The sequence below is a fragment of the Corvus brachyrhynchos genome, unplaced genomic scaffold (assembly GCF_000691975.1).
Source record: "Corvus brachyrhynchos isolate BGI_N302 unplaced genomic scaffold, ASM69197v1 scaffold365, whole genome shotgun sequence".
Taxonomy (NCBI): Eukaryota; Metazoa; Chordata; class Aves; order Passeriformes; family Corvidae; genus Corvus; species Corvus brachyrhynchos.
The window spans coordinates 1200490-1212418 of record NW_008239544.1 but is presented as its reverse complement, the minus strand read 5'-3'; the positions used below and the strand labels follow the sequence as shown (position 1 = coordinate 1212418).

Sequence of the window (11929 nt, the reverse complement as noted above, 5' to 3'; positions counted from 1 at the left end):
TGCCCCGCCGCGTCCGCTCTGACTCAGGGCTCCCTCCTCAAAGGCCCTTTGCAAATTCCTGCCTCTGCATCCGCCTGCCGGGAATCCAGCCCTGGCTCTCACAGAGGACAGTGACAAAGCCCGCGGGCATGGCCTTACCGGAGGGGACAGACTCACCGCTTGGGAACATGATGAGCGCGAGCTGGATGAGCCGGGCCGCTCGCTCCCGGGCCTGGCTCCGCTCCAGCTCTGGGTGCTCTTCCTGCTGGCTCAGGAAGAAATAGGCCAGTGGCACTGAGAAGGCAAAATTGGGCAGCTGGGACAGATTCCGGTGACTCTGCAGGATCAGGGAGAGCGTTACTGAGAAATGACGCTGTGCAGCAGAGCTGGGCTGCGCGGGGTCGGGGCTCTGCCTGCTGGGGTTAAGTGAGTTCCCAGCCACTGGCTCGGTGCCCTCACGGCTGAGTGAGCAATTTTGAGTTCTTACAGCTGTTTGCAGGATCCAAGGATTACAGAAACCAACAGCCCATCCTTTATGGATCATTCCAATGCTGCTGGGACGCCAGCTGGGCTGTGAGATCCCTTCCAAAGGGCTCACCTGGTGGGGAGCACCCCAAGCACCCATCCCCTCACCTGCTGGCCACTCACCTCCCACTCCTGGAAGAGGCGGGTCAGGAAGGTGTATTCCCTGGCCCGGAGGGACAGGAAGTCGATCAGCAGCAGCACACAGAGCGGGTCATTCTCAGGATCAAGGCTTGGGAGCAGGAGGAGAAAACAAACTCGGTGTTACAACAGCTGAGAGGGCTGCCCTGATTTCTGGGACAAACAGCCTCTCCCAGTGACATCCAGTGACTCAGCAAGCGGAGAGAACAGGGACACGGTCACTCCCGCACGGCCAGCGGGATGACGGAGAGCTGCTCGGTGTCCCTGTAGAGGGGACAGTCCCCTGCCACCATTCAGGAGGACAATCAGTGGCCACAAACTGAGTAGGCTGAAGCTATTGTCACACCTTGCTCTGCTGAGCCTCCAAGCTCAGGCCACACTTCAGTGGTCACAGGCCACCCAAGGCCCCTCCTCACCCATCACCTCTCCAAGAGCACCAGTACAGACCTGTGCAGCTCTAAGGGGTGGGAATGAGCCCATGCCAAGCCCAGGAGCAGCAGGACCCCTCTGGGGTGACTACGCCCCCAAACCCAGACACTCCACCCTCGGTGGAGGGATCTACCTCAGGATGAGCTTGCAGAACTCCAGGGCTGTGCGGGGACAGCCCCTCTTCTCCAGGAACATCAGGTGCTTGAAGAGAGCCAGGAAGAAAGCCCTGCATGGGGAACAGTGGCAGGACTTAAGAGGCCAGATGTAGAGACACAGTCACCACCACCTCCTCACCCCCAAGCATCACATCCTGGTGTGGCACAGGGTGCCACAGACCCCCCATGATCCCATCTCTTGGTTTTGTTATCTTTTTGTGCAAGAACAGGGACAGCAAACTCATAACCTGCTCTGGAGACTGGGACCAAGACAAGTAAATCCTAGAAGCCCACATCCCGCTTTGTCCCAGTGGTGTGGGGACGGTGACACAGAGCGGGGAGGCCCAACACCTGAACTGGTGACACAGGTCACTGATGGCACAAAGTGTGTCAGCCAGAGGGACTGAAATGTGAGCACCCTCCAGGTACAGCAGTTTGGGAGAGATGGCTTAGGTCAGCTGACTGGAAAATTCCCAGAATAAAGTCACCTTTCCCAGCAGCTGCAAAGCTGGAGTTACATAAAAACCTAGGCTGGGAGGAGTGTGAGTGCTGGGGATGATGGCTGGAAACATACAGCAAGGATTTTTGTGACTATTTAGGGCTAAGGGGTACTGATAGCACGAGAAGGATATGACAGGGAGGGACAGTTCCTACTGCAGGAAGATACCCTTGGGAAAAGGGATGCTTTGTGCAGAAGCTTCCACGCACGAGCTCCCTGTGCTCCAGCACCATCCCAGGACCCCCAACAGAAAGGGACACTCAGGGTCTCCCCGGCTGAGCAGCAGTGGTGAATCTGGGTGGCTGTGGCCAAAGTGGGCCACCAGGAGCTCCAGCAGAGCCTCCCCGCTCCCCAGCCCTGCTCACCTGTTCTCTGGCCGCCGGTAGTCCAGCCTGCAGGCCCCACTGGTGAGGCTGAACACGGGGTGGAAGGCACATTCCAGGCTGTACAGCGCCCGCTCTGGGGACAGCAAGGACAGTGTCAGGGACAGGACAGGGACACCACCCCAGCACAGCACTGCCTGGCACTCGGTTTAGCCCAAAAGACAGGAAACCAGCTCATTCCCAGCCCAGCGAGGCACAAAGTTACTTCACACAACGTGGTGGCAGCAGGTACCAGGGCAGGGAGCACTTCCACATTAGATCTCACTCTGGGTGGGAAAAGGAACCATTTTGGCTCACATGGGAAAGCCAAGCTCCTGCCCTCCACTGCCCTGTGCCAGGGCCTCCCCACAGCCTGCCAGGGAAGGATTTCACACCGACACATCTGCTCCTCACCTCACTCTTACCTATGAGATCCCGGGCCATCTCCTGGTCCTCCTGCATCCGGCACACGTCGCTGAGCTGCAGGAGGGAGTCCACGTGGTAGGGGTTCATCTGGAGCAGCAGCTGCACAAGAGCATTGCAAAGATTCCGTCTCATTACCGGCGTCTCAGGAATTTGGTCTCTGACCCAGGTACCTCCCAGCACCAGCTCTGTGACACACAGCACCAAGAGCTTCCTTAATCCAGCCCTGCCAGATCCATCCCCAAGCTGGAAGGGCACAGGGAGCTCCATCCCTACCACATGCAGGATGGGAGCCCTCAATGGCAGCCTCCCTTGCCCTTGGGCAGCTCCCTCCCAGCTTTTCCAACCAGGCCTTTGATCATCTTCACTGTCCTCCTCCAGATCTCTCCCAGCTCCTCCATTTCTTTGAAAGGAGAGAACAAGATGTAGGCACCGTTACAGTTTGGGGTTTTTCATCTATCCCTCAACAGTTCTGAGCACTTGATCAGGGTTTTGAATCCCCTGGATACTGAGAGGACATTTGGACACATCTATTACAAATCCAGGAATCAACAATGGTAATGGATAATAATAATAAATAAAGATTTACTCCCAGGCTTCAGAAGAGAAGTTTAATCTAAAACTTGCTCCATTCACTAATTGTATTATAAATAGGCTACTTTTCCCAAGCACCTAAAACCTCAGTTCAGTAAAAAATTCTGAAGCTACTACAAATCTTCTCACAGTTTAGTTTGGGGATTTTTTTTTCTCCTAAAACTAAAAAAGAAAGCTTCCAAAGCTCCAGAAGTTTCCATCTGCAGGGTGGGGACCCGTGGGACCACCTACAGCACAAAGACTGGATGTTCCAGGCTGGCCTGGCCCTGTCTGGAGCCACTTGCCTGATGCTTAACCTCTTCCTTAAGGGGTAAGATTCTTAAGTTCCTTTCTAGTCCCCTTTTTGGGGGGACATGGAGCACTCAGGGTCACTGTGATGGGAAAAAACCAAGAAAAGGTCACCAAGACCCTTTTAGCCTACCAGCAAGTGCAGAAAAAACACTCACTGAACAAGAGACTCCCCAAAAGTAATGTTTTATGAGCTGAAACCACAGCAACAAGGCAGAGTTGGGCTCAAGCTATGGCAGGACCATGGTGACCATGAACAAACTGTCTGGTATTGGCAAATCCATCTGTTAGATTTTTTACCCTTAATGGAAAAGGGGAAGACTTCAAGCTGTGTGAATGTCCTCAAGTTTAGCCAGACCCCCTAAGAGGATCAGAGCATCCAGATTAAAATACCATGGAAAGCCTGTCCTGTGTGGGACTGAGCTTGAGCTGTCCCTGGGACACTCACTGCTGCACAGGAATTACCTTGGCTCACTTAATCCAAATCCCTCAATCCAGGCAGAACTGCTGAGCTGGAGAGAGCCCCACGGCCCTGAGCCAAGGGTGGGTAAGCAGAAGGAAATAAACTTTATTTAGCAGACAATGGGCTCTTTAAGGAACATCTCCAGGGCATGTATCCCAGCTCACGTGGCCAGGCCTTTCAGAGAAACATCCCCCAGTTATGGTTTAGTTGGGTGCAGAGCAATTTTGCTGTTGCTTATCACTCTAAACTATAAATGTTACCATACAGCTTAATGAGCTCAGACATGCATGAAGGAATCCCAACACAAAAGCCTGTTTTTGCTGAAATACCAAGGAAAGACACATTTTTCATCTTGCAGACATTTATAAATACAACAGCTGTTAGTTTGGATTCCCAGTTCATGATGGGTTTATGCAATATTCCTCCTTTCCCAGCTAAGAGCTGAGACAAGGGAGCTTTATTCCCACCCTTCCAGCCAAATGGACAGTTCCTGTGGGTTCCTCTCTCAGGTGGTGACCTGGCACATGCTTGGCAGAGCCACCACGGCTCAGCCACCAGACCTCCTCTGCACCAAGGAGGTCACTGATTAACAAGGTAACAGCACAGCTCAGCACTGCGGGGCTGCCTCGCCCCACAGAGAAAGACACAGGGCTCTACTGCCCAAACAAGACTCGAAATAAAACATCCAGGGCTCTGCAGAGGGATCTGGACAGGATGGATCAAGGGGATGAGGCCAGAGGGATGAGCACAGTGAAGTGCTGAGTCCTGCTTGTGGGTCACACCAACCCCATGAATGCTACAGGCTGGAAAAAGTGGCAAAGTGGCTGGAGAAGGATCTGGGGGTGCTGGTGACAGTGGATGGACATGAGCCCAGGCAGGCAGGAAGGCCACTGGCACCTGGCCTGTGTCAGCAATGGCATGGCCACAGGACCAGGGCAGTGCTCGTCCCCTGTGCTGGCACTGCTGGGGCACTTCCAGTTCTGGGGTCAGTTCTCAGCCCAACACAGACGTGCAGGGGCTGGAGAGTGTCCAGGGAAGGGAATGGAGCTGGGAAGGGGCTGGAGCAGCAGGAGCAGCTGAGAGAGCTGGGAAAGGGGCTCAGCCTGGAGCAAAGGAGGCTCAGGGGGGACCTTGTGGCTCTGCACAACTCCCTGACAGGAGGGGGCAGCCGGGGGGGTCGGGCTCTCTCCCAGGGAACAACAGGACAAGAGGAAACAGCCTCAGGTTGTGGCAGAGTCAGGTTGAATACTGGGAACAATTCCTTCTCCAGAAGTGTTGTCCAGCCCTGGCCCAGTCTGCCCAGGGCAGTGGTGAATTCCCCATCCTTGGAGGGATTTAAAAGCCATGTGTGGACATGGCACCTGGGGACACGGGTGAGGGGTGGCCTTGGCAGTGCTGGGGGAACAGTTGGCTTAGAGGCTTTTCCAACCCAAACAATTCCACTGAAATGCACCAGCCACACTTGCCAGGGAAAGGGGCTGCAGGAACCCAGGAGGGAATGGCACAACCAACCCAACGTACCACAATATTGTTGGGGTCCATGGACTCCACAGCGTCCAGGAACTTGAACTGGACCTGCTGGTACTCACGGTGGTGCTCGAAGGTGAAGTGCTGCACCCCCCTCCGGGTGTCCAGCAGCTGCATGGTGATACCTGGAGGGTGCAGGGGAGACCTGGGTACCCCAAGAGAACCTCCTCTGCTCTCTCACAGCATCAAAAGCTCACTCACATCACTGGGTCCAGAGCTATACGTGTTTTTGGAAGCTCCCAGAGAGTTTCAATCTTTTCCCCCCTCTCACAAGTCAAAGTCCCAAATCCACCCAGAAAGCCCAGGCTGCTCACTCTGCCCAGGGATACTTCTCATTATCCAGCAATTCTGCTGCTAAGATGAGAAGCACCCTCACCCTGCTAACTCCAAAAGAGGGGAAAACAAATCCAAATTATAAGGGACAACTCCCCAGAGTTCTCTGTTTAGGCAGAAGGTGTATTTCCACGAGCTGAGGAGCAGTTCCCATTTACATTCTGTGCCCTGAGCAGCATCCATGTCACATGGGCCAAGCGTTAGGAGGGCAGGAGGCAGCCCCAAAAGCCTCACCTGTCTTGCTGTAGCGTGGCCAGGTGTTCTTGGGAGCCGTCAGCCACATGCTGCGGACGTACTGCCGCTGCCTCTGCCTTGGCCTGGGGAGGAGAACACACAGGTCACACCTTCTCTGCACTGACAGGAGGAGGACGAGAGATGAAACCATGTTAAAGGGAAAAATGAGATCAAAATTCTTCCCCACAGAGAGCCACACAGAGCTGTGCCCAGAGCTCTGCATTTGCCTTCAAGACACAACATACCTGTGCTCAGGCTTTGCCTTACGTGCACCATCTAGGCCAGCCAGTGCCTCCAGCATCTCCACTTCCAGAGCTTCTCTCCCTGTTTTTATCCCTGCCAAACTCTCAGCTGCCTCTGCTTCAAACAGCTTCCCAGGTCCAATTAGGAGAGCCCCACAACCCTCTGACTCACCCCTCTTCCTAGCAGGGCCTTCAAATGTCAATTGGATTAGTTTAAGCCGTACTCAAAAATGCACAATTTATTGGTTCAAGAGCAGTTCAGGATCAAGGCTACTCTGAGGGAGTCATGTCTCCTCAGAAAGGGATCGTAGACTGTCCTGAGTTGGAAAAGACCCACAAGGATTATCAAGTCCAGCCCCTGGCCTTGCACAGTCACAAGGGACTGCAGTTTCTTCTTCAAGCACCAAATGCTCTTCCACAGATTCTCTCCCTCCTTCCACCTGCATTGCTCCAAGCTCAGACCGTTCTTGGTTTTCCAACCAGCTCACAGAAGTGGGGATTTCGTGGATGACAAATTTTTTATGCACAGTGCAGTGCATAAATGCAGAGATGTCACACCCAGGGAGCAACAGGTTCCCTGGAAGCAAGTGCATGAGACACCCTGAGAGTATTCAGGGTCCACTTTCCGTCCAGAGGCTCTGGAATGGCAAGGGACAAACGGTGGAGAAACAAACAAAATCTATGTGTCTGCACTCTGTGAACTTGAGTGAAAGGACTTTGAAGGGTGATTTGCAAGTAAATGAGAGGGGAAAGAAGCAAAGGAAAAAGCAAATGCCAGCAAAAGCCTGGAGAAGTCTTTCCCCACCTTGTACATATCACAGAAAATATTCCTCTGTCTCGATAAGCAACTACTAAATGAATAACACACCCTGAGCCTGGGATTACCCACGCAGGTGTGGCACCAGGGACTCCTTGAGCCCTGCCAAGGACAGGACAGACACACCTCCTCGGATTTGGAAAGGGTTTAATATCAAATTCTGAACTAACCTCTGGTCCCCAAGCACAGCACGAGCCCCGAAGTATCTCTTCAACTCATTCTCTGGATTCAAGTTTCTGAGAAGGTGGAAAGAAGAAAGAAAAGCTCCATCAGTTAAACACAGTGCCACACTCAAGTCTCTCCATCAACACTCAGCACCTCAAAGTGCCTCTGGAAAACCCCCAAACTGTCACACACTCCCCACTGATCAGACACAGCATGGAGAAAGGAGACTAAAACCGGCCAGAACTGGCAGGGAAAGCGCTGCTCCATCAGACAGGCTTTCTTCCTGCTCTGCTCCAGAGCTGGGGAATACTGCTGCTGCCCTCTCCAGGGCAGCTGGAGCCTTAGCTGGGATGTTCCCGGGAGAAGATCCTGAGTGAATCTCATGTCAAGCTTTACACACCAGGGCTATTAGCACCTCTGCAGAGGTTCTCCCACAGAGGATCTGAGGCTGGAAGGTCCCTCTGGAGACTAATCTGGTCCTGCCACCACTGCAAGCAGGCCTGGCAGCAGAGAATCCCCGTCAGAACCAAACGCAGCTTCCAGAGGAGCAGTTAGAACAGGGATGTGCACAACCATCCCTGCCCCTTCGTGCAAGGTGCGGAGTTCCTGGCCAGATCACACTGGGAAGCTCCCAACTCCCTTCCTCGAGGAGCAGATGTCCTGTCACACCAAGGCCAGAGCCGGGTGGCAGCCAGCAGTACCTGTGCTCCACGTAGAGCAGAGGCCGGCTGTCAGTGATGATCCCACCCTGGCTCTGCGGGGCCAGCCCGGGGTCCTCGATCCTCTCCAAAAGGCTGTCGATGTCTTCCAGGTCGTTGTCTTCCTTAAGAGAGGCAAAGCCAAGGCATTTATTACAGGCTGAGTCACAGCAGCCTGCAGGTTACCCAGCAGAGATCACACCCAGCCACCTCCGGCTCATCCTGATCCCTGGGTGATGGGATGTGGCTCTTCAGAGAATCCCAGAATGGTTTAGGTTGGAAGGGACCTTAAAGCTCATCCCGTGCCCCCCCCTGCCACGGGCAGGGACACCTTCCACTGTCCCAGGTTGCTCCAAGCCCTGTCCAGCCTGGCCTTGGACACTGCCAGGGATCCAGGGGCAGTCACAGCTGCTCTGGGCACCCTGTGCCAGGGCCTCCCCATGCTCACAGGGAAGAATTTCCTCCCAACATCCCACCTCTCCCTGCCCTCTGGCAGTGGGAGGACATTTCCCCTTGTCCTGGCACTCAAGGCCCTTCCTTGTGCAAAGACATTTTAAATATTTAAATAACAACCTTCACCCTCTACTTCCCACAGAAACACCAAGTTACTGCTGTAAGCCTCATGACAAGGTCTCAAACACTCACATGACTTTAATCCAACTCTCCCATTCCCCATCTTCCAACCACCCCAGGAATCCATCCAGCTGCTCACATCCAACAGTTGTATAACACTTTAACCCTGATTTCCCTCTATTTTCCCCCTATAAACAACAAGTGACACATTTCTTACGTGCCTTTTTCACATCCTCCTCATGATATCCATGGGTGGAACACAGAATTCCATTCAGGACACCCAAGCAGCACTGCCAGCTTGCCTTTTCCAGCTAAATTTAGCCCCTGTGCGTGCAGTGTACACAGGAAAGGGATAACGTGCTCTGCATGGAAGTGCTGGAACAGAGGTTGTATTATCCCTCGCTGGCAAACCAAACTGCCTGGGTCTGGGTGTCCCAGCTGGCCCATGTCCCCCTGCTGCTCGGTATTCTTGGATTGGGAAATGAAACAGGCTCTCCAAGAGGGTTCTCCAACCCCAGGAACTCACTCCTGAGTGGAATTCCCAGGCAGCAGGTGGCCAGCTGTGCGCTGGCACTGCTGTCACGGCTTAGCCATTCTCTCCAGAATCCTGTGGCTCAGGATGTTGAGCAAAGAATCTCCCTGGAGTGAACAGGGAGGTTGGACTCCATGATCTGGGAGGTCTTTTCCAACCTTAAGGATTCTGTGATTCTGTGGACAGTTCAGACTCAAACCTCAGCAGAAAACCAGCTCCCACCTGAACCTCACTCCTATTGAATTTAGAAGATCAATGACTTTATCCATCTGGTACTTCCAGCTCTGGGGTCCCCAGCACTGGAAGGATGTGGAGCTGCTGGAATAAGTCCAGAGAAGGCCACGAAGATGCTCCAAGGGCTGGAGCCCTCTACTCTAGAGACACCTTAGAGCCCCTTTCAGTGCCCAAAGGGGCTCCAAGAGAGCTGAAGGGGGACTTTGGACAAGGGATAGAGTGACAGGACAGGCTGGACAGGGCTTGGAGCAACCTGGTCTGATGGAAGGTCTCCCTGCCCACACGGCAGTGGATGGAATGAGATGATCTTTAAGGTCCCTTCCAACCCAAACCATACCAGGATTCCATGATTCAAAAAAGACTTCTTTAAATTTGAATTTAGAAATGGCTTTTTTGCCTCAAATCTCTCCTACAGTCACCTTGGAATTCCCACTTTGCCAACCCCACTGGAGGAACCAGCCTGGTCCCTGACTCAGAGCACACACAAACATACCACAGTCTCTCCTGCTGCATTTTTCTTGGTTTTCCTTTTCTTTTTTTTCTTCCGTGGCTTGTTACTCGATGCCGGCTGCAAAGACAAAGAAGGGAAGAGCTGTCAGCATTCCTGTGAACTGCAGTGGTGCCAGCTCCACAGGAAGAAGAGCATTTCTTGCAGGGATCAGCATACTGAGGGTCCTCAAAATTCACCCTTTAGCGTTTGTTAGTGGGTGGAAATCAAGAAACAAGGAGAAAATGGAGGAAAGCACCAAAGATTCACAAAGGGTTAAACCTCAGCTGACTTTCAGATCGATGTCTGAGGCTACAAAATCAGGAGAGAAACAAGTTTAGCTGTGTCAGGTGTGGAGGAAATGCTTCAGCCTCTTTCAGTCTGCAGGACAAGCTGCATTTCTGCTTTTCTGGGGAGCAGGACAAATCCCAATTTCACTCCCATTTCCACAGAAACCAACACCTGACAAAGGCCCCAGTGCCAGAGCGCTTCTCCCTGCAGATGCAACTGCTTCAGCTCAGGATGCTGGGGGGCATTCCCTAACCTGACTGGCACAGCTGGGAAGCACATTTCCAGGATCTAGCAGGTAACACAGCAGGAGATCACAGCATCACGGAACGGTTTGGGGTGCAAGGACCTCCAAGTTTATCCAGTTCCTACTCCCTGGCCAGGCAGGGACACCTGCCACTAGACCAGGTTGCTCCAAGCCCTGTCCTGGCTCTACCCAAGAGCAGCAGCTGCCTGTGCAGGGCTCCCACATCCTACCTGGAGCTCTGGGAGCAGCCACAGGTGTGTCCTGCAGTGCTGGCACAGCAAACTCACCAGGTCAGGGCCTCTGGAGCCACTGCTCACACAGGGACCCACTATCCAGAGCCCTCACTGCCCCTGGGCTGGCAGAGGCCAGCAGCACAGCTGGAATGCACAGTGGACTTTGCTCCTCTGGCACCCAAACCCGAGGAACACACATCCCAAATGCACAGCAAACAGGTGAGACCAGGGGCCAACCCCCTTTGCTCCCCCAACCTTCATCTCCAGTGAGATTTGGGCTGGACTTGCCATGGGAAATTGTTACTGAAATGCCCCTTTCCTCACAAAATCCTGCAAGGAGACACTTCTGGGCTGACACAGACCACAGGAGGAATCTTGATATCAAATGACAACAAACCACTATGGGGAAGAACAGGTTCAGTGTTCAGTTGACTGTGCTTGAAGTCCTCACATCCCCTGTTCAAAACAAATGCTTCCTTGAGACCATTCCCCCCTGGCCCAACCTCGGTGCTCATGTGGATGCAGCACAACGCCTTCCTTGGGTGCCTCCTCTCTGCAGCTGGAAAATCCCTCTGGATGCTACACACAAACCCAGACCTCAGCACCAAACTGCTCATCCTCCCCCAGATCCAAGTTCCCAGGTTTAAGTGTGCGTCCCTGCCCGGGATCCCTGGGGGCAGTTACCGTTCGGTCCGGCTGCCCGGCCTCCTGCCCCTCTCTGTGCCCATCTCCGTCCGTCTCCTCGATCACAGCCCCTTCCTTGCTCCTGTCCTTGCTCCCCTCCTGGCTCCTTCCCGCCGTGTCCCCCTCGCTGAGCCGGGTGTCCGGTCGCTCCTCTCCGGCCAGCAGCTCATCCTCTGACTCCTCAGCTGGGATCTGCAAACAGAGGGACAAGCTGCAGGGACAGCCCAGGGATGGAATTCCCCAGGGATCTGATCCAACACTCCACCTGCAAACAGACAGAGTCATGGACACCCGTCGTGTCAAGAGTGTCACCCCATGGCTGCCTGGAGAGTCCCACACATATGGAGAAGAGCACAGGACCACCATGATGTGTCCCCTCGCACCATGGACTCTGCTCTTCCCAGCCTTGCCTATGCTCACACAGCCAGGCCTCGGGGAAGGACAGGGAATGGCTGGGGTTGGATGAGGTGTCTGGAGAGCAGGACGAGGCTCTGTCACCCCAAGGACCCAGCAGTGCCACCAGGGCCCATCTGACATCCAGCACTGGGATCCTGCAGTGTTGGGAAGGTGGCAGGGATGTTCCTAAAAACAGCTTCACCACTCCAGCTCTGACAACATTCAAACCCAGCCACCCCCAGGCCTCTCTCCCATTCCCTCCCAGTTCAGCCCCAGTTGCTGCCCCCCATCCTTCCCACTCACCCACCACCCAAACCAGTCACTCCCACTCCAGTCACTGACCCCAAATCACTGCCACCCACAAACTGTCACCCCCACTCTGCC

General features: G+C 54.0%; 2 protein-coding genes across 2 annotated transcripts in view; both read right to left on the bottom strand.

The window, feature by feature from the left end:
* Positions 1-11449, bottom strand: part of TCF25 (transcription factor 25) — a 15422-nt gene extending 3973 nt beyond the window's left edge. The window contains exons 1-11 of the mRNA XM_017741368.1: positions 11150-11449; positions 9704-9778; positions 7875-7996; positions 7179-7244; positions 5950-6032; positions 5377-5507; positions 2513-2612; positions 2091-2184; positions 1205-1297; positions 628-733; positions 157-316 (exon numbers count right to left, since the gene is read on the bottom strand). Of these exons, the coding sequence (XP_017596857.1) occupies positions 157-316; positions 628-733; positions 1205-1297; positions 2091-2184; positions 2513-2612; positions 5377-5507; positions 5950-6032; positions 7179-7244; positions 7875-7996; positions 9704-9778; positions 11150-11434 (1315 nt within the window). The 5' untranslated portion in view covers positions 11435-11449. The remainder of the gene's footprint in view (positions 1-156; positions 317-627; positions 734-1204; positions 1298-2090; positions 2185-2512; positions 2613-5376; positions 5508-5949; positions 6033-7178; positions 7245-7874; positions 7997-9703; positions 9779-11149) is intronic.
* An 8-nt stretch (positions 11450-11457) lies between these two features.
* The window catches only part of SPIRE2 (spire type actin nucleation factor 2), a 5691-nt gene continuing 5219 nt past the window's right edge, over positions 11458-11929 (bottom strand). Inside the window, exon 14 of the mRNA XM_017741345.1 lies at positions 11458-11472. Within this exon, the coding sequence (XP_017596834.1) occupies positions 11458-11472 (15 nt within the window). The remainder of the gene's footprint in view (positions 11473-11929) is intronic.